The 22,576-nt window shown below is 43.5% G+C and overlaps 1 protein-coding gene across 4 annotated transcripts in view; it reads left to right on the top strand.

Moving 5' to 3' along the window:
* The window catches only part of NDRG3 (NDRG family member 3), a 46,289-nt gene that overhangs the window by 6,000 nt on the left and 17,713 nt on the right, over positions 1-22,576 (top strand). For 2 of the 4 annotated variants that reach the window (XM_061361701.1, XM_061361699.1), the window contains exons 2-3: positions 14,320-14,425; positions 17,071-17,106. In XM_061361701.1, the coding sequence (XP_061217685.1) occupies positions 14,369-14,425; positions 17,071-17,106 (93 nt within the window). In that variant the 5' untranslated portion in view covers positions 14,320-14,368. The remainder of the gene's footprint in view (positions 1-14,319; positions 14,426-17,070; positions 17,107-22,576) is intronic. The other 2 variants (XM_061361700.1, XM_061361702.1) reach the window with 1 other exon arrangement.

Below are 22,576 nucleotides of genomic sequence, written 5' to 3'. Positions count from 1 at the left end.
CTGCTGCTGATCAAGCTTCAGGAAACACCTAGTGCTTGTGTGATTTCTTTTGCTCACTAAAGCAATCTCTCATCTCTTCAGCAGCATTCCAAACCTTAGAAAATATAAACCATTGGCATTTCTCCTAGTTTCTACACCCAAAAGGGTTATTTATGTGCCTTTGCTGAGCATGATGCTTGCAGTTGGATTTGCTGAGCATGATTCTTGCTGTTGGAGCTAATGGGCTTAAAGCCAGGTTGATTTTGTTGTCCTTTAGCTCGCGTTATTAGTTGTATTTGAATATATGGTTGTCTGCGTGTGTTGCTCGTGGCAAGAGGAAATGATCCCAGACTGCTTTGTGCAAGTAATTGCTGACTAATTTTCCTGTGGACGTGCTCTAACGGAGGGAGCAGCCTCAGACGTGTCATTCTTGCTCAGAGGTGTTACTTGCCTTAGGAATAATAGACTTTACTGCAGCACTCCCTGCACTCAGCCAGAGCTCCAGGTTTCCACCCCAAACCTGGGAGGAAGTCAGATACCTTTGCTGATGTGATTTCCTTGGGGAGTAGCCTGGTTCTGAACTTCAGTGGTGGCATGCTGCAGAGCAATAGGTGATGGAGATGCAAAGATAACAAACACAATTTTCCCACTCCCCTTCCCCCCCCCCAGTAAATTCTTCCTGTCTGAACTAACCGTAGTTTGGGTAGTGAATAGAAGACCTTTGTATTTGTTTCTAATAAGGATGCCCTTAACTGGGTTGGGATGCTGCAGCCTTTCTGGCCCCTCTCCAGCCTGAGACATTTATACCAAGACAGTGGTAGAGGCTTCTGGCACCTTCTTACCTAATGCATTTTGCTGGTTGGTTTGTTTGTTTTTCTTATTCACACATGTTGAATATGGATTGACAACCATATTCATTGATGTGTATGCCCATGTTGTCTTTGTGAATTCCTTGCAAATGCATAGGAATGTTGGCAATGATTCCCAAATTTGGGGTAGCCTGCCAGCTGCTGTTACAGAGGATTATTGGCTTCATAACAACTCCCTTATCCGGGTATTTCAGCAGTCCTTTGAAATCTGGGAAGCAATAGCATCAGTGCCAGGGCTGACTGGGCACTGTGTATAGAAGCTTCCCTACTATAATGAGACCATCAAGCCCTTCTGATAGTGATTCAGCTTACACTGTGAGAAATGGCTTTTATTGTTATGCCTGGCAGTAATTGCCTAAATGAAGTGTTTTCAAGGGTAATTCTAGGCCACTGTAATTATATGTATGCTGCCACTCTCACCAGTGTGAAAATGTCTTTAAAACAATTTGCAGAGCTCACCAGTTGGTTACTCAGGAGGGGGGTCCTCTGCCTGTTCCACATGAATACATTCCACTTTCGGTGGTGTTTTTAGGTGTTAGAAAATGGTATTTCCTCACACATCACAGTTTCTTGGCAGCAAAGTGACCCCTAAAGAGTTCTAAGAAGTCTGTCATCCTGCTTTTTTTTTTTTTAACTGTGATATCCCAAAGGCAGCAGAATTCCTGGAGGACAGTTAAACCTTGATAGTGAAGATGGGTACCGGTAGGACTGCGAGGTGAAGCAGAAGATGCCTTTGGAAGGGACAATGAGCTGCGTGCTTGCAGCCAAGCTGCAAACAGAATCCTCAGCTCCAGTGCCAGCAGTGTTGTGCTGCCATGCTTCCCACAGGAGCAGTGTGTGCTGTGATGCTGTGGAGCCCAAGATGCTCTTCTCATCTACCTTCAGAAACTTCTTTGGCCTGGAAGCAAAGCTTCACCTTGTTTTCCTTATTTGAATGTTTCAAACCAAATGACAGATGAAGGAGGCATTCACTAAGCATTACATTGTTTCAAGTTGTTAGTAGGAGAAGGACAGTGGAGGGTTTTCCTTTGGCTTTTCACAAGATAACGGCTTTTGTCCCCCCCTTGACTATAATTGCTTAATCCTTCTTTATTAAAGACAGCAGTTTCTTAACAATGAAAGTAGTAAAACAGCCAGAGAATCTTTTGCTCTCTTAAAAAGAAGGGAGAAATTAAGAAATACAGTTCATTGTGTGGTATAGTAACCTTTGAAGAAATTTGTAGTAGAATAGGAATGTGAATTTAAGACTTTACATAAAGGCAGGAGAAATACTGTCAATAATTCAGTTTCATAGAACAGGAACTGTTTAGACAGAAATACTATTCAGCCTGCTAGGGAAGTCTCCAGAATATAAATCTCTGTATTTTCTCTGACTGGTGGCTAGGAGTTGTTGCGGGGGAAAGATTGAAATGGCTTGAAATATATGCACCAGAAAGCTCAATTTGTTACCTAAGCATTAATTGCTTGAACTGAGAAATGTTGTGATGCAGGGATCTTGTCTCTTTGTAGTTTGCTATCTTTGATGTGATGTGTTCACGTTTTCTCAGATCTCCAGCCTTCAAATGTCATTCCTGACTGTGGATTGATTGTAAACTTGGCATTTATGCTGCTATTTTTATCATGTCTCCACATTAAAAATTAACCGCTTATGTAGAAGCCATCATCAGTCACCTTGTTGGCCTAAAAATCGGTCTTGGTATTGTCAAAGCTTTCAGTAAGGAAAGGCTCATGGAGCTTAAATCCTGATCTTGAAACATTGCCTTTAGTGAAATCTTAAGTATTTTTATCCTGTCATAAATCACTAGACTTGCATTTCTTTTTAAGAGAACCCCAGGTCTTCCTAGCAATGGTGACTCCAAATTGCTTTCATAGTCTGGGCCTTAGCTTTCCAGACTGGCACTCGCCTTTCCATAAATCAAGGGGCGTGTTCCGCACTGTTGGCTTCTGCATCCCTGCAGCACAATTCAAGCATCCCTGTGAATAGAAGATCCAGGGAAAGCTGAGGTGTTGCACTACCAGGGGCTGGTCCAGAGCTCCCAAGTGCAGTTGAATCAGGAGGAGATCACTTTCTTTTCCTGGCCAAACAGACAAGGGCTGCAGTGATTTCTGTGCAGCCATTAGAAAGTTCCATCCTTTTTTTTGTCTGGCATATGTGTAGACATATCATTTTAAGGGATGAACCATCACATCTCACAAATGACAGCAGCTTCCTCTTTTAGAGGCATCTACAAGGCCATCAGAGTCTTTTAAGGAGCTTGGTTGAGCGATACTGTGTTGTCTTTCTCTCTCATGCAGTGGTTAGATGAAGAGAAATGAGTTTTATTACTGGTGATTGGGTAATAAAAAGTAGAAAACAGCTTTCATGATTCAGCCTGTCTGCAGGGCAGCAGTGGTGAGGGAGGGTCTCTGTTTCACTCTATACTGGCTGCAGAGTCATTACAGGGGGGTGGCCTTGGAGTTCTTACCTCTTTCCCTGCTTCTTCCCAGATTACAGCTTCATTTGAAGGAAAACCAAAACATTTCAACTCTACCCAAGGTGAATGTTTAACAGGAAGAATGTATCAGGTGCCAGAGTACTGGACTGCAGTGGAAAGTTTTGGTCTCTTCATTAAATGGAAAGTTACTCAGTGCTGACTCAAAAGATGCCAAGGGAAATGGTACCGCTCAGTCCCAGCATGTGTGGCTTGATGAAGGTATTATACAGAGGAATTCATTATCCTGTGCTAGGCAGGAGGGTCAGAGAAGACTGAAACTGATCTCTACTGACTTTACTGAAGAAGCATTACCTGAAGAGTCCAGGAAAACCAGCAGTACAGCCTAAAAATAGACTAGGATGAGCTACCGAAACTAAATCAGATCAACATGCTGTGTTGAAAAGCAATGAACACCTGAGCCTGCAGTGATTTCCCTCTGCATCTTCCTTTTGATTGAAGATCTTAAACAAGTAGAGGAGTAGAGGACTTCTCCACTGCTGCAGTGGATGGGCACTCTTTCTTTGCAGCTACCAAGCACTAACCTAGAGTAGCTCATACACAAATGCTGAAAATGTACATAAAAAGCCTAATCTAAAAATAAAATTAAAAATTTAGATCAACATGAAGTCCAGGGGAAGCATCTGAGCAGCTTAGATTTAAAATGATATAATACAAAATTGGTTTTAAACAAAATTCCCAATTCTGGGAGCAGTGTGGGAAGCAGGGCATCATGTAGAAGCTTGCCTGCACGTTTACGAAGGTATGTGGCAGTTTTAAGCACTACTTCTAAAGAGAAGCTCTGATATATCTCCCTGAGGAGGAGTGAAAAATGATCCTATAGAACAGCAAAATCTTAGACATAATCTATACTGGAGATCATTATCAGCATAGTTATACTGACAAATCCTTTGCATATAAGAGAACTAGAAAAGAGAAGGGTGACATGAGAAAGCAAAGGTATGGGGTAAGGAGACATCAAACGGTTTCAGACTTTGCACCTTGGAAAGGAGTCACTTGAAGGACAAAAGGAAATAATAAAGCTTTATGAAAACATGACAGGAGGCGAGTAAAGAATAACCAGCATTTCTGAAAGCATGAGGACTGTTGAAACATCCCATAAAGATTCAACTGTAAATTGGACAGGAGGAGGATTTATTTTATACCATGTTTTCACATTAGCCATTGCCAGGGAGTGGTGTAGAGGCCAAATGCACAATGGTGGAAAAATAAATTGAAGAGAAATGACAGTGGGGTTTTTATTGATAAAAAACATAATTATGATAGTAAATAGAGGACTTAACTTTGAGGAAACATGGACAAATCCTTCAGCACTGAGTGATGAAACAGCATTTTAAATTCAGTGTGGTGAAGTAGTGCATGTGGAGAAGAGCCACCACTGTTGCAAGCTCTGAATTGGCTTTCCAGTCATAGATGGAACTCGGGGTTATAATAGGCAGTTCTATCAAAATACTCAGTGTTTGGAAAAGAAATTGAAGGTTAGATGCTTGTGGAAAAATAATAGTGATCAAACAAGGAAAGATACTGCTGTGCAAAGCCGTAGTGTTGCGAATGCTGCGTCAGTGCTGGTCTCATCACTTTTAAGGACCCAGTGAAACCAGGAGAGATCCTGAAATGGTTGAGAAGAATGATCAAAGGTGTGAAATGAGTTCCTTGTAAAGAATGAGCAACAGATCAAAACTCTTCAGTTTCAAAAAGAGGTTTTTGAAGAGGATATGATGGAAGCAGATAAAGTGTGGCACGTGTATGAACATTATTTACCGTGTCTTCTGATAAAAGGACTAAGACTATGAAATGAATGTAGTGGGTAGCAGGCTCAAAACAAAGTGAGATGTTTATAAAGTGGGAGCAGGACCTCCTCCTTTCTCTTCGGTATTGAGGTTTTAGTCTGTTGGCACAATTCCCTGGATTTAAGCTGATTTATTCTGCAGTTAACACTTCATCAAAACGCTGTTCGCAGGGCTTTGAAAGCTTAGCTCTAGAGCTCTGCTCATAAGAGAAAGCCTTTTGAATATTGGAGTTAGGGATATGGAGCCTGACAGGCTGAAACAGCCCCTCTGGTTGTTCTTCATTGAACAAAATCAGTGCAGCTTCTCATCCCTGGATGGAAACACCCAGTGAAGTCACATACAGTTTGTACATATCACAACATACGGCACAGCCTTGTAGCTGGTATTTTGGGCTTGTTATTGGAGTATTAGAACTTCTGTGACAGCAAGAGTTTATGTTTTCTCTTTGTCTGACAGTGAGTTGGGATGGTGGCATATTAGTTGTGATGGGTAGTTCCAGCTTCTGCTACTACAGAAATAATACAACAATAAAATACCAGCCAGTGGCAGCAGTGTTATTTTGGGATTGCTCCACAGGATTTAGAAAAGGACAGACTGAAGGAGAAGCTGTTGGATTCATGAAAACTAGGCACGGTTCTAATGTACAAGTGTTACTTATTTGTGGTTTATTAACCTGTGCTTTGTCATGTTTGCCTCATCCATCCCTGGCAGTGTTCAAGGCCAGGTTGGATGAGGCCTTGGGTGATATGGTTTAGTGCGAGGTGTCCCTGGCCATGGCATGGGGGTTGGAACTTGATAGGTCCTTTCCAACCCGAACTATTCTATGATTCTGTGATTCTATGTTCACATGTTTTGTGTCGACAAAATTAATTTCTTGCCATTTTAAGCGAATTTGGAGCATCTTGCTGAATATTGCTTAATTGTAAAAAGAAATTATCATGTTAACCTGTTGACTGCTCAGGTGAATTGTGCTTTGGGTTGTGTTTTAACATCTGCTCCTGACGTGGAGAAGGGCTTCTGGTCACAAAAGCTTGTCATTGTTTCCAGCTAGTTAAATAAAAGATACTACCTCAGTCTGCAAATCTGTGAGATATCTGGAGGTTGAAAGAGTGGGGAGAGGAGTGGTGGGCTCTGTTGATGTTGCCTGAATGACCTGTCTGCTGTAAGGTGTGCTGAGCCTCTGGCTCCCAGGAGATGCTGTGGTCTGCCTGGGGATACCGCCTCTGAGCAGCCTGAGGCTGACTCAGGCTCTTGAGACAGTGGTGAGGGAATACTCTGCGTAAGGTGGGTTATTATCATTTTACTCCTAAGGTATTATGTATGACGCACAGTAATTGGATTACTGGTGCTTAGCAGATAACTGTTATGTTCTGTGGGTGCTCTTAGGCCTCTTCACCAGCCAGCTGAAACTCATTAGTTCTGCTGTGGAGGAGGCTCAAAAGAGAAGCTATACTTGGCTTCCATGACAGTCGCTTAAACTATTATGATCTTCTTTATAATTGGGTTTGGCATCTGTTAGGACCACAATTCACCTGACTAATACTGTCTTAATTATGTCTTACAGTACCACTACCCTTCTTCAGAACACTTTAAATCTCCTCTGAGGGTTTTTGTAGAATTCATGGCTACAAAACTGTAATACTGGGCATGGGGTAAATGGATATATCTGTTTTCCCAAAGGACAGGGCAGTGAAGCTTGGGGAGGGAGGGGAAAAAAAAGTAATACTGGAATGAATAAAATCAACCCAGAAATAGGGCTGTCATTCTATTCCTGAAATGATTGCATGAAGAGTGTCTTTAAACTAAATTCTGCTTAAAGGTTAATGTGGGAGAAATATGCACATAATGTTACAGGAAGGAAATAACCAGGTAAAGAGATGTGATCGTTTCTCTCCAGGTGAGTGTTAGCAAGCTAAGCTCTATCGTTAGAAAAGGTATTGTCAGCAGGCTTTTGTAGGGTCAGGGCTGGTGTGCTAATGGTGTTTTGTGTTGGAAATATCATTCCCTGGATGGCACACGCTGACTCCTGGGAGGTTGTGGCTGCTCAGAGCTGTTAAGACGGGTTATCAGAAGGAGTTTGTCTTTGATTCAGCCTCCACGGTGTCTTACTTTATATCTTTAATTTTTGCCACGTTGGGATGAGAGAGCATCCTGTGTATCGTAGGTAAAGTTGTTAATAATCTCTGCGGCTGTCAAGGAAGGAGGGAGGTACCAAACTAAATGTCATGGGTACAGCTTCCTTAATAGTTACTCTGCAGAGTAAGTAACCTCTGTGTTTGGAAAGAACATCAGCGTTTCAGTGCACTGGGGAGAGGCTCCTACAGGACCTGAGACACTGATGCTTATCTGAAGTGTGGGAGCAAAGGGGAATACCAGTAGGTGCTAGGGAACAGCAGCAGAATAGGCATTTGCTCTTGAACTGTATCAGACCAGATCTTGCACCATACAGATCTTGTGCAGTTCTTCATGTGTTCTTATTCTGGAAAGCATTGAATATTTTTTAGGTGTGAGGATCAATTTTAATATTAAACCTGTTATTTTGACATGCTAACGTCTGCCCAAAAAAAACCTACTGGGAGATGATCCATCGACTTCTTTAATGTGAAGTGTCTCACTTGATTCCTTATTCATTATTAAAGAGTTTTAGAAAGGGAATTTTTAAATAGTGTTGATGTGTGGCTGTAACAGTCACTGCTTCTGGATTTTAATTTTTCTTTTTATTCTGGTGTGCGATATTTTCAGGTTAAAAATCTCTTTGTTTGTACATCTGTCTTCTATTTACAATGTCTCTTCTGTGCCACCTTCACCTGCGGAAGAGGCTGGGAACAGACTTCTCAGAAATGTCCCCTTTGTACTTCTTACTCGAGGAATTAGGTTTAGACTTTGGTGTAGGCTGTTTATCCTCCACTGTTGCCTTGCTGTGGTGTGTTCCCTCATCTCACACCGGTTTCTAGAGGATGAAATCGGGAATGAATCTGACGTTAATTAATCAGGTTAATCTGTTGTAACCAAGTCTTTCTAAATGTGGAGGGATTAAACATGAAACTCATTATGGTTCAACTTCATTCAGAACTGGAGTATTGAAACTAAGTCACTTGCATTGAAAGCTTCAGCTACCCAGTAATAAGGTCATAGATTCCTCCTTAGTCCTTATCTGACAAATGTAAAATTTGGGAACGCATATTTGGTAGGGTGCCATCCTCCTCTGGCCTCCAGCTACCTTCAGGAAGGCATTCCTAATTTGATGGAAAACGCCACTTTCCTTCCAAAGATATTTTAGGTATCTACTTTATATGTAGTTTTATAATTGACGTCAAGCAGAAGTTGTTCTTATGAACAGTGATTTGAGATCAGTTACTGGCCAGGAATCAGACCCAGAGATTTCCATGAGGCTGTGCTGAGATTTAACCACTGCTCCACTGGCCTGTCAAGGATGAGAAATTGCTGAGCAGCTGTGAGTGGCAACGATCAGCAGAGCTCAGCATCAGAAAGAGCTCCTTATTTTGGGTAAAATGCCACTTGGTCATCAGCGCTGATGAAACAGCAGTGGCTCTGTGCCCTCTCCTGCACTCTTCTGTGACCACAGCTGCTCAGAGCTGTGCTGCTGTGCCAGGCATGGGCATCTCAGGTGGCCTCTGAGCCCCTTCTGCTGATCCAACTTGCACAATACTCATTGACCTGGTGCAAGGGAAGGAGAGGAAGGAATTTCTGTCTGGCGTAGGTAGGGAAGACGGATGGGGCATCCCTCTGGCAGCAGCCCATGATGATACTAAATGAATAATGAAATTACATCCTGAATTGATTCTGAGTTGCCCTATATCCGTTACTGGTTTTAGCTGCGTTAATTTGAGCTGCCTCCTGCACTGGCCAGCTGCCTGAGAAAGGGCATAAAATTCATCCTGACATGTACAAGGATGATTTCTTGCTTGGAAGTTACTTCACAGACTGGAAATGATGGAAAGGACAGCAGTACAGCAGTCGTGATGGTTTTGAAATAATGACACTGATACTTAAGAAGGGATTGTCAGATGATGCAGGATGGGCAATGAGCCAGACTGAAAGAGCTTGTTCTGGGAAGCTCCAAGGAGCAGTGCTGCTTGGGGCAGGGAAAGGTGCATTTAATTAATGATGAAGAAGAAAGGGGGGGGAAAGCATAAAATAAATAATTGATCAGCTTGTTTTTCACACAACGTATGCGTTCTTCAAATTTACATCAACCCTGTGACTGCCTCTTTTGCAACAGATCTGCAGTTAGCAGATTAATGAAACAGCATCTTGAGGCTTAAATCTGTCTTGTGTACATCTATTCTTATATTCAATAGACATAATTATTTAATGTTAAGCTATGTATTTGCCATAATAAAACTTAAAATATCTCTAGCATGATTGGTGGATAACTCGAAATTGGAGATGTTGAAATGTTTGATCAGCTTTTCCCTGCAAGTATACGATTTTCTGATGGCCAAAATCCATTTATTCAAGCTTGAATGAAGAAGAAAAGTTTGGTTTTTTGTCTGCAAAGACATTAGTAGAAGTGATTTAGCTGTATATACATATACAGCACAATAAAAGAGCGTTAGTTACCCGAATGAGCTGACACCAGAAGCATTTGTGTTGTCTTAGCTGCTAAGGAGCAGGATGTATTAATTCTTCCTGAGCTTTGCATGTGGCTGTGGGTGATTTCTATATCCCCCATTAAGGTGGCTTATCCAGGCTGCCCTTCATTGCACTGCACATGCCAAGAGATGTGACCAAAACCACGAGGCAATTCCTTCACTGCTGCATGTATGTTGATGCATCAGGTTTAGGCTGTATAACTTATATTGAACATTATATATTATTTATTATATATTATGAATTTATATTAATATAGATGATATTAATATATTATTACTTTATACAGTATCTTGTATTTATGCTTACTTATATGAGTAAACACAAAGCATTTAAGGCAGTTTTATCTTTAAAATGAAAGTGACTCTGCAAATCTTTAAGTATTTGATCTGAATATTTTTCTCCCATCTCAATAGCACTTGACACAAATGAGTTAAAGAAGATCAATCACAACTGCATTACAAGATAGGAAGACAGAGATCTGACTAAATGTTTGTTTAGCTACACTATAACTTAAATGGTGGTTCCTCCCACACAGCAGAAGGCTCAGCTGGGTGTAAAGGTTATATTTATCAATGCAATTTAATGTCTGGTAGCCAGTGAAAACGCAGCTTTGCAAAATCAGCATTGAATTTCAGTAAATTGAATTGTACTGTTTGATGATAAAAATCAGTGTTAAAATCACATTTAAACAGATTTCCAATCCATCTTGCTCTGGAACAGTTTATTTCGCTCAGTGGGATACATATTACATTTGATTATTATTTTTCACTTAAAATGTAGAAACACAGAGTCAATTAGTAGGAAGTGTAATTGAAACAAAGCAGAAACAAGCTTGAAAATAAAACCCCAGAGGGAAGTGCTTTTCCTGGTGGAAAGCAGTCAGATTGAATCACAAGCTGCCCAAGAGTAAGCTGCTGTTGAAGAGACTGATTTCCCCACTTGTCTTGTGTTGGATCAGAGGAATTGAGCTCAGCTACACCCATGCCTGGGTGCGACATCCTGAACTATGGGTGTTGTGCAACAGGCAGCTCAATAGAGCATCTTTGAGCAGCTCTATTTGAACGTGTCCTTCACCATAAAACTGGTGAAAACGGTTCTGTGGCTTCATTTGAGTAGCTGATGCTGGATAATGCCAGTATTGCCTCAGAGTGGTGCCACCCTGAGAAAGGGGCATGGAAAAATGATGTGAATAACATGATTGATGATAATAGCCACTGCTTATTTCACTGGTAGTGGGGAGAGTACAGGGGAGTTCAGCAGGGTTCAGTGTTTTCATGATTCCAGGTAATTCGAAACAATTTGAAGACTTACATTTTTCATGCATTCTTGTTTAATCAGCCTTATAATTGATTCCTGCTAATTCAAATGGTGACCAAGGATGATGTCATGCTGGCTGAGTTCAGTTATACATGGGGCAGCGTGACCCTTGCTGTGATGAGAAGTGGACTCCTCCAAAATTAATGGAAAGCTGGGCACAGGTCTTTTCCTCACACAACCATTGTTAACTGTAAGTCTTGTTTAAATGCCTTAGAAAGTATGTTCAGCAGGTGGCTTTTCTGTCCTGGGGTTAGCCCAGATTTAAAGGAGGTAGACGTACGCTGTGTAACAATGCCGTTGTCACCCGTGTGCAGTCGTTGGCACTGTGCTGGTTAAGCAGAACGTAATTTCTGTCTGCAGGCTCATAGTTTGTCTTGGAGGTGGAGAACCATGTGGTGCATTCCCAAAAATACATGAGCTGGAACGGAGAGGGAGTAACCTAGGAAAATATTTTGAAAGTGAATTTGGACTCTTTGCCTATTTTGCTGAAAGTTTACCATGTCAGCCAGCGTTTCAGCCTGTGCAAGTGGTTGGGAAGCACACTCCTGTGAAGAGGCTTACAAAGGACTGAGGAACAACGTAACAGGAGTGTCCAAGTGTCTCAAAGGGCATAAATGAAACTTGATTTAGTTCAGATCTACATGCTGAGATTGTGGTCTCAGACTGAGGAGCCCCAAGAGGCAGCTTGTCTTCAGGTGTGCCTGTGCCAGAGAAGCAAAGGAAGCAGGAATCCCCTTCTGTAGAAAGCAAAAAGCTGCAGTGAAGAGCTCCACACCACACACAGCTGAATATATTCAGCTGCAAACCTAAGGACCGTGGGCAGTGTGCTTTGGTTCTCGCACTGCCTGCAGATTCAGAGTTTATTCTCTTTTTCCTTTGCACACCCAAGAACAGTGTTTCTTCTTTCCATCCCCTGAGAAGGGGGTGGCTGTGTCAGGGAGCAGTTGTGGAAATCTAACCCACATTGTCGTGACTGTAAGTCCCTAGAGAGGAGGCTGCTTCAGCCAGCTCTGCTAGGCTGCCAAACAGAGGAATGTACATTTAGGTAGATTTAATGGTGTGTTTTGCAGCATAGCTACTGTCTTGTGTAATTTCACCTCAGTGCAGTTAACATACAAAGCAGGAGTATAACGGGCTACAGAGTTAACAGATTAGAAGCTGTTGTCTAGTTGATATGAATGAACAAGAATTGTCAGCCTCTGAATACAAGATTTTGCTGCAATGTTCCCTAACAACATGAAGAGATTGCAATTCCATAATAAACCAGAATATTTCAAGGAGGTGCCCAGAGAGCTGGATTCAAGATCCAGCTCTTGCAGCTTGTAACCCCGGGGGGAGCAGGGCTGCTAGAGCTCTGCTGACTACAGACCAGGACCCACCGAACGTGCAGTTCTCACTGCTGGCTTGGTGCTGTAGTACACGTGCTCTTGGCTTGCTGAACTTACTTTCACACACGTGCTTTTTTTTATATCTTGAAATAATGTAAATTGAGAGCATCCTTATCTTGGAGTAAGCAGGGGAGCTTACGTATTCCAGATCTTATTTATAGGTAGGTGGTTTCTTTGAGGCTGACCTGCCTTGGGTTTTTTTTGCAGCCTTCTGTGTCCTACCCTGATTTCTAGTCTCCGTTAATGATTCACCAAATGTCATTCCTCGTATTACTGGTTTTCAAAGAGCATAGAGCCTACTCCAGCCTTCAGGAAGCTTTTGGAAAGGGATGGATGGTTTAAATTGGGGTATTTGAATGTATTTATAGCCATCTATAAATGGAGGCAGGAGGAATACTTGCAAAGCATGTGGTCTTGGGACTTTTAAAGAAAAATGCATGATTTATACACAGATCATTCCAGGCAAGCCTTTTGCTTTGCCTGTAGCCTGTCTTCTGTGGAGCTCTTCTGTGTGCTGTGAATATTGATGCTGCTTTGTTGTGGTATTTTAAACCTGATTTCAGTTTCTGAAGTGACAGGTTTGGTTTTCTAAATCACCAGAGGAGTGGAGGGAGAGAACTGATTGTTTCCTGGGCAGCCATGTCTGCAGATCTTTAACATGGTTGGAGCAGAGGGTAGCCCAGCTCACCAATACATCCCTTCCCTTTGACTCTGCATTTAAAGAGGTGCTTTACCAGGTGTCTCTGCTACAAATCATTCTCTTCAGAGAAATTCTTGTGGCCTTTTTTGGCAAGTCCCCTTTGCCATGTTTCAGACTGAAAGCCACATTGCTCTTTGCATCACAGGGTGCTTAGGTGAAGTTGTGCTCAATAATCATATAGAGTAAGTCAGACCTATTGCTGTAATAACAAGTTACCCAGATGTAGCTCAGGGCAATCACATTCAGCTTGCTAAGATCTTGGGAAGAGAATAGTGCATGCATCTGCCTGCAGAATATCCTCTGAATGGATTGAAATGAAATCCTGAGTCTGTGACAGTAATTTTCTGGAGAGTTCATAAGTGGATTGGGAAGAGCTAGTTCAGCAATCTAAAAAAAGCTGCTTGCGAGCACTGATGGGGACCCCCTGTACCTTCTCCTTCAAAAACCTTCAAAAGGCTTTGAGATTCTAGGAAAGCGGAAAAGCCTCAGATTTGCTGGATGAGCAGGTTGGAATCAGTACGTTTAGAGAAGCAATCCACCATCTGGCCATTTGTGGCTGTGCAGGTTTATTCTCTGCCTGATTTTGCTCTCAGTGCAGCAGTTTTCAGTGATTTCCTCGCTCCCCTCAGTATTAGGTCACCTCTGACCCTCAGAGCTCTTGCTCCAGCAGCCTGGGTGAGGGTCTGCTCCATGCCACAGAGTCTCCCAGGCTGGTTGTGCTGCAGGCTCACTGTAGCATCTCATGCCCTTCCTGCATGCTCCTCTGCAGTTTCCCCAGCTCCGTGGGCTCAGTTGGTGTAAAGGGAGCTGTTCTGTTCTCTCCCAAGGAAATTTCACCTCATTCTGAGCCCAGCATCCAAACCAGCAGCTTTCCATGTTGCTGCCCAGCTTTAACAAAGGAACAACACACAATACAGGTGTAACACAGACATTTGTTGTCTTACTCCCTAGAGACCTCACTTCCCCTGAAACAGTATTTGCAGTAGAAATGGACCAGGAAGATCAGCCATGGCTGTTTGCCTGCTACAGATACACAGGCATTGTGGTGCACTGAGAACCAGATTCTTTCAGACTTTCTGGCATATACAAGTCTAATGAAAGATCTTTAAGTTTGCTTTGGCTAGCAAATCTTCTAACACCGTTTCTAACAATATCTCTTTGTTTCAGAATCACCCGTTTGCTGTTCTAAGGATTAGTTGGCTCCACTTACACCACCATGGATGAACTGCAGGATGTTCAGTTGACAGAGATCAAACCACTCCTGAATGATAAGGTAATGCTTTGGCTGTACTTTGGCTGACTTCGTGTCTGGCAAGGAGCCTTGATTGCCAGAATCTCCTTACATCTTGAAGTACCTTAGGTACTGACTTAAGTGCTTCCCTACTCTGGTAACCCATTACCACATACTCTTCCAAAGTCTCGGGGCAAGACAGACCACGATTCAGGTGAGTTTGGAGTCCTGTCATTGTCATGCCTGTACTGAAGGTTTGCAAAGGCAGGGTGGAAACTGGAAAGGTGATACCATTGCTGACCTCTACTAAGTTCCTGCTTGTTAGAGAAGCCTTGGACTGTATCCCACTTTTTTTTTTCCTCTTTTTTTTTTTTTGTTTAAAATAATTTGTTGAAACTATCCTCTTGTATTTTGACCTCCAAAACAACCTTGTGTCTGTGGATTTAGTAATGGAGAGCCATTTCCTTTCAATACCTGCAGAGCCTAGCTAGAGCAGTCCAGATTCATGCAAGACTGAGACTGGCAAATCACTCTATTGTGGCAGCTGTTTAAGGCTGTCACTCTGTCTTTTGTGGGCTGGAGAACAGGCATCTGGGCTTTAGGACAGCATTAGCCCCACTAGATTGTGCCACAGACTGTTGGTCTGAGTGCCAAAGTCATTATGGGCCATCCCATCAAGACCTAGAATCTTGCATCTGCAAATTGTGCTCGTAAGCAATGTGGTTTGGTGACTTTCCATACCTCACAGCCAAGTTTGATGGTATGTGAAGCAGTTTTCAATGCTTTGCTGTTTAATGACTGACATGAAGGGCTAGCTTGTGCTGCCAAAGGGTCCCAGTACTTTGTCCAATTGCTTGGGAAAGACTGTGCTGTCTAATGCAGTTAGTGTTTGCTCATTGCTTTAGTGTGCCACCATATCTGTTTAGCATCTGTGAAGTGTAAAAATCCAGCAGATATCTGCAGTCCAGCTGCCTGTTCTTACAGTGTAGTGCTGACTGCCAGGCTTCCACTGTAGCTTAAACATCATCTTTGAAATGTTTCCAGGGAGAGTGAGTTTTGAAGAACAGAATCAGTGTAGACCAGCAGAAAGTGCCTTGGAAACAGTGTGGTTTCACAATGAGAAATCAAGCTTTACAGAAGACAAGATTCTAAATGCAATGTTCATGATTCTTCAAGGACTTTCCATGTTTGAGTTCAAGAGGGTAGATTTCCCTTGCTCCACTGTGCTGACCTAAGCAGGAGGTATTGAAGTATGCTAAAACAAAGTGGGTTTCACTTTATAAGTTTTCAGTCTGTGAAGTATTGCCTGGTCAGCCCCATCAGGTCCTTGCCATGATGCCATCTGCACAGCCACTTCTGTTATCTAACAGCTGGGACAGTTCTGGTTTAAGTGCAGAGTGCTCACTTGAACAGCCCAGTGGTGTTAACCAGACACAGAAGGGCACATACCAAGTGATATGGTTTCCTTAGCTCAGTTTTGGAGTTACAGGAAGGATCTCGGTAGGGGGGGAAAAAATAAGTAGGGTGGCTCCAGAACCATCCTCTGCACTGCATGGGAAGAGAAGTGTGCAGTGGCTCTCCTTCTAAGTTTGTTTTAATAAGGAATGCCTCAGGGAGCTATCATCTCTGGGATCTGGTCTTTGTTAATGCTTTCAAGCTTGAAATAATACACATGTACTTTTTAGACCTAGTTTGTGGAGCATATGGGTGGGGTGCTGTAACACACTGTTCTGTGCAGTGTTATCAGAGTCCAGAAAGTAACAAGCTCACAGTTCACCAGGATTTTCACTGACCACTTGAGATGTAGTAGTTTGAGCCAGCGCAGATTAATGGCCAGAAATAGTACAGTAAAACTCTTAAGATACTAAGGGCTTAGGTGCTCAGCCAGAAGAAATGTTTGGGGTGTGTTTATCTTGTACGTATCTGGTCCTAGCTGTAGTCTTAGCACTAAGGTGCTGTACCTAAAACACAGAAGTTAGAATGCTGTTCCAGGTTATTTGCTCAGCCTTTTTCAGCATTTGACAGCACTCACCAGTGTAACCTACGCTGTGGTCAGAGACAGTGTTAACAAAGCACATGAGCATACAGACAGGTTACTGCAGACCTTTGAACTTGCAGTATGCCAGATGTGGGATGCACTTGCTGTGCTTACCTGCATGTGTGTTGTCACCCTCTGGAAAAGTCAGTTGTGGATTGCTGAGCTCAGTTCCCATGTGCTCTGATCTCAGTAACTCACAGGTCACTGTTTGCCCTGGATCGACACCATGCAGTTACTGCAGGGGAGCTGCCTGCATAGTCTGTTTCCTTGTGCTCATGACATGAGTCCTAGTGGTAGTTCTCTCAAGGGCTCCAGGACCACACAAAACTCAACCTTGTAACCAGCTTGACTTTGGTCAGGGTCCTTCCTATGTGTTTCTGTCCCTTCTCTAATACAGTCAACTGTCACCTGTGTCCAGAGGTACTCTCCTTAGCTGGCAGCCTTGGGAGAGCCCCCAGCAACCTCACTGCATAGTAATGGGCAGAACTTGCCTGGAGTTCCCCTGTGTGGATCTCACATTTGAGCTACTGTGGTGACTGCAGTTGGGCTGGGCTGTACTGAGGAAGGGGATGAGGTCTCTGAGGGGAGCTTTGATGGTGTTGGGGGGTGTTCTGGGGTCTTGTGCTGAACTCTTGTTTTTTGTTAACAGAATGCAGCTCGCAACTTCCAGGACTTCGACTGTCAGGTAAGACACATGGGTAGACTCCCCATAGCCCATCAGTAATGCTGAGAGACAGATGAAAAAGCTCTATATATTAATTTTAGTTCCTGTTAAGCTTTAATCAGTAAGAACTTCAATATATCCAATTGGCAGAAGTTTGCCTTCACTCTTTCATGCAGCAGACATTGTTCTGAGCGCAGAGATGTGGACTTGTCCTGCTCTGCCAAGGTTCCGTGACATCTTGCAGGATGGCTGGTCTCCTGAAAAGCAGTTTCTTGGAAAAATGCAATATGCTGAAGAGCTGCAGCTCTGTCACATCCCATCTGCTTCACAGGCTAGGAAAGGAGGAGCTTGTGTGCTCTATTTGTGTTGAGAGGGGATGGAAGTCAGCAATCTGCCCCAGATACAGCACCCTGCTTTGCTGGGCCTGAGGCACCACCAGCCATGGTCACTGTCTGGGAGGTTATTTGCCTGAGAGAGCAGTGTGGAGATGAGCCTGATCACTCTGGTTGTGTAGGAATAATCCTTTTAGAGGAGCACTGCACCACCAGCATCTGAGACAGAAGACACATTCTTAGGCAGAGCACAGCACTGAGATTACGTGGTGTTTTGTGGGATGCAGGCTCATTTACCATGCTGGATTACCTTGCTGACTGCCCTCAGCATTTTGATATGCAGCCAGCAGCTCTTCTTTCTCTTCACCTGATTGCAGTCAGGTTGAAGATTCTTTCTTTTCAGCTGTAAGAGGCTGCTGTGTCTGGAGTGTTCTGCTTAGCACCGGACAGGCTCTCACTGCTGTATTACACCAGTGGTATGGCCAGGGGTAGAACTGTCAACATCACATGATAGCTTTTAATAAAGGTCTGTTGATGTATGGGATTCCAGAAGGCTTTCTGCAGGCCTGTGTGGAACAGAAATGTAATAAATACAGTCCTTAGAAGATAGTTTGTGCTTTTTCCGTTTCTTGATAATCAGACACTGGAAGTACAGCCCATCTGGGCAGCACATGTCACTGTACTGCTTTAGCTTGATTCACTGCAAGTTTTAGTATTATTTTAAAGCCTCTAAATGTAAAAATTGCTAATCTTAGCATGTTATAACTTTAGTCTTAGAAGTGGCAACAGTGTTAGGCAACAATTTTTTTGTTTTAATGAAGGTAGATGGTGGGTTTAAAACACTTCCCTGTATTGTCTTGTCTGCCTCTGTCGTTCTGCATCTCCATCTCTTCTAGAGGTGCAGTGTGCTCCCATGTCAGATGGGTGCTCGATAAAGATAGGTGAAATGCTTCTGAGTAGGAGCATTACGTAGTACAGGCACTGCCTGCTGAGGCCCGTCTGTTATGATTGGAAAGGATATGGATGCAGTGCCTGACACATCAGCCTTTGCTGCAGATTGTCTAAAGACCCATCAAAGCTCTTAGTTTGCCATGCCCTCCCTGTCTGTGAGCAGTATGGTCTGGGGAGCCAGAGCAGGAAGATAGGAAGGAGTCTCTGTAACAGAGGTGTACATCACTGCTGCCTTTTCACTCTACCCTTTCCCTCAACAAGCAAAGCCCCTCTGTGCCCTTCTTTAAAAATTGCCCAAATCTGAAGCTGTGTGAGCCCCACAGAATCACGGTGCTGCCACCACCGACTCAGCTGTGCTTGGCTGTTGTCTGCCCTGGGCTGAGCTGGGGAGCCCTGCAGCCAGGGAGAGGGGCTCTGGGGAGCACTGGGCCAGGGAAGGACGTGCTTGTTGCTTCTCTGTGCTTCGGTTTAGATCAGCAGTGAGCTGGTGGCCATGGCAACAGTTGGGCAGGAGACAAGATGTTCCTTCTGGGAGCCCTCTTGGTAATTCGTGTAGAAGAATTTTTTTTATCAAGAAGTTAACACTGTCTCTTGTGACTGTAAATATTGTCCTGGCCTTAGCTCACTCCAGCATCTCCCCCTACAAGGTGTGGTTTCAGGGCATATGTGGCTCAGCCCCCTCCTCCTGCCTGTAAATACCCCCCAAGGACTGCATTAAGTCTCTGTAATCTGTCAGAGAGCAATAGGTGGTATGTTGGGTCCTTGGATTTTCTGCTGCAGGAACAGTACCAGGAGCAGTGCTCAGACTCGGAGGGTGAGCTCTTGTGTTGTCCTGTGAAGAGTTACTGCTGCCTTTTAATCCAGCAAAGCACGTCTGGCTGCCACATTCAGGCTTCTGGGAAATTGGTGTGATTTTACTTACCAGCCTTGGAGAAGGGAGAATTAAAAGTGAAGAAGTTTGCTGGGGTTTTTAGAGGAAGAGAGAACCTTAAAAGCTCTTAGCACTTAGGTGGGGGATTAATTTGTCTGGAGGCCCAAACTGGCCACACATTCATGAAGGCTGATAACTGGAAGCTGGTTACCAGTGAAGCTCTCAGTCAGCTTCCAGTGGCAGAACCATCTGCAAGGGACCTGGTGGGTTAGGGGCTATATGGGATGGATTATCTTATACAGTGTAGTGTTTCTGTAACAGCATGGCATCAGTGATGTGAAGCCTGCATTTCAGACCTTTTTATTTTTCTAATAGTCAAAAAAAGGCTGCTTTAAATGGAGATAAAGCTGTGGCTTTGCATGGGCTGATCACATCCTGGGCTGTGCTTGCAAGGCTGGTGGCAAGCGGGAAGCCGGTGCCCTCTGTCAGTGCTGGTGGCAGCCCTGTTGGCAGTGCAGGTCCAGTTTGAGCTGCCTGGTACAGACACTGATGTACTGGAGTGAGTCCTGTGTTATTTCAGCCTGTGTTGTTCTGTGCCCTTGGCCGTGAGGTGATGTGCTGTAAGTCCATCCTGACTCCTTCCAGGACTGACCAGTGCCCCTGCAGAGCTCTGTCTTGCATACACCAGAGCAGTAACACAGCCACCCTCAGTGTTTTGTCCATCCTGCAGTGCCTCTAGACCTTCTTCTGGCTGTACACTGGAGTTTCAACATACTTTCTGCAGCTGACCCATGCTTAGGGCTGGGCGAAGTGTTTAGTTTAATCGCAGCTCACAAGCATGTCATTAGCACTGTCCCTGACTCTGTGTAGTGCCAGGCACATGGGTTAGGCACACTGTTTCTTGTCAAACTTTGGCATGTGTTACTTTTCAAGATAATACGTATCTAAGGTTTGTAAGATCTTTCTTTTGGGGGAAATGGGTGATGCTGTTGTGAATTTCTATCCATTTCCTGGTGTTTGGTTTTAGTTTTTAACGACTTGCCAGGATCAGATGTCAGCTAAGTCAACAGAGCAAGTGTCCTCTTCCTTCTGAACTTGGTTACTCTGGGTGAATGCAGTGTGGAGATGCTTTTAGCTCTTCTGATACAGCTGACTTGGAGACACAGGTGCCGTGGCTTTCTTAAACTGCTCATCTACAAGCAGTCACAATTAACCCTGACAAATAACAGCTTGCCTGGGCATCAGTAAACAACCCCCACATAATCTGATAACCATAACCATTTGCACTGGAGATAAGAAGAAGCACTAGCATGGTGGCTTAGGGGTCTTTATCAATACGAATCTAGGTTATTCTCAGAAATAACATATATTAACCTAAATCTGAGATCTACATTTCACTTGGAAGCTGTATGAACCCTAATGAAAGCTAAGCTTAGCTTCCTCTCATGTTCCTGGGCAGATGGTGAATTAAAAGCTCTGGATTGCTGATGGACAGATGGTGTGGTGACCAGTGCAGTTAATAGAGCTGTGCTTGTGCTTTTGTTACTGTCTGCTGAGCCTTCTTCAGCTGCTTTGAGAAGTAGGTGTTCTGTGTTAGCGTGAATGTCTCTCCTTTTCCAGGTGATTTGCTTTAAATACCAATGAAGGAATGTGCTGATATATTTGTAAAGCTATCCGACTGAATCTGTATTGTTTCAGTCTGACATAAGCTAGCATTTGATGGGAGCTGTAGCTAGTTCTTCCCCTCTGCTGCCTCCCATCCACATGAATAAAGTGTTCTGCTCTTCAGCACACACTGTGCAGAAGAGGACCTGTGCCTGGGGTGTGGAGATGGGGCTGGATTTGGCAGAGTATTTGCAGAAAGCTCACAGGGATATAGGGATAAGTGAGTCCAGGACATGCAGAGTTTAGCTGAAACTAGAAAGACAAGCCATAAGTAAACACATGGAGAAGGGAAATTAAAGCTTCCCTGCAAAATGACGTGCTGTGTGTTGCTGGAGTTAAATGGAAATGTTGAGTTTGGTGTTGCCCAGAATGAAACACAGAAAAAAGTTAACAACAGACCCCAGTGAGCCTTTTATTAAAGTTTGTTCATCCTTGCCCAATCTCTTTGCTTTACTTTGCTTGCTGGTCAGTAGGTGATGACATTCTGCTAGTGAGGGGTTGCTGAAATACCCCATCATGTGCGTTTTCTGATGTCATAGACATTGAATCAAAACTGTTCCTCTTTTAATGGCATCAGTAAAGCCAGCTTGTGATTGCTACACAGCGATGTTGAATACAAGATGTTGGCACTTTGAAGAAGGGTTTGCTTTCCCTGTATGAATAACAGGGAGTTGTTCTCGCCAGCACTGAAACATTCTGTCTAGGATATTGAGGACAATTGTTCTTCTGATTTATACAATGACTTCTTTTGTTCTCTTGTTCAAAGTGCTGAGTGAATTCTGTTACAACACAGAAGATGTTTTGATCTAGAAAGCAAGTTTTTTCAATGCCTTCTAAATTAGGAGCTGCCCCCAATCTTACTAAAACTAGTGTCACCACTAAAGCACTGGGTTTGGCTTCTGCTGAAATCACAACAACAAATACTGTAAAGCTAAAAATCAGTAAGATTCTATTTTACTTAGGATTTTTTTTTTCATTACTCTTATTTCTTGGGAGGCTTTTCCTCTGATTTATCCTAGCACTGGCTTTCCATCTCAAAACAGTTTTCTGTACAGCTGCAGTGTTGAGCTCTGTACAGCTCTTGTTAGCTGGGCTTGCACCAAAACCTGACTTTTATTTTTAAACACAGGAGCACAATCCTGCCATGGGGTTTACTGAAACATTACTGTTGCTTTCTGGATGCTCGTGACAACAGTGTGCTAAAGAGGCTGATTATGCAGATGTGGTATTTGAAGTTCCTGTGCTTTTTTTGTTCCTGTCAGTGAGTTGTTACAGCAAAGCAAATGCGTGTGCTTTAGGTTGAGAAAGGGATTTGCCTGCTTCGTGCCTTGAGGAAAATGAATGGTGCCTCTCCACTACCAGTGACTGATCTCTTTCTGTCAGTTACACAACACCATTAATGGTATTTCAGAGCAGGTACTGCGTAATTGCAATGCTACTTGTAACTCAGTGCAGTCAGATTCAGTCCTGGTTCCTAGGGTCACTGAAGGTTTGGAGACACAGGACATGGCCCTGCTTTCTCTTCTTTGGGAGGTCTGAAGATGCTCGTGGTCTTCAGTAAGATACTGAAATGTAGTTTGACACAGCATGTCATAGGTGGACTGTCCTGGGCTGGAAACATGGCCCCTGGCTTAGCTTCCAGGTTAAGGTGATCTGAGGTCCAGCACCAAAT

The sequence above is a fragment of the Neopsephotus bourkii genome, unplaced genomic scaffold (assembly GCF_033783945.1).
Source record: "Neopsephotus bourkii isolate Nb327-2 ecotype Australia unplaced genomic scaffold, CSIRO-AGI_Nbou_v1 NB_1060, whole genome shotgun sequence".
Taxonomy (NCBI): Eukaryota; Metazoa; Chordata; class Aves; order Psittaciformes; family Psittacidae; genus Neopsephotus; species Neopsephotus bourkii.
The sequence above is the reverse complement of the archived record's forward strand: the minus strand, read 5'-3'. Positions and strand labels throughout refer to the sequence as shown.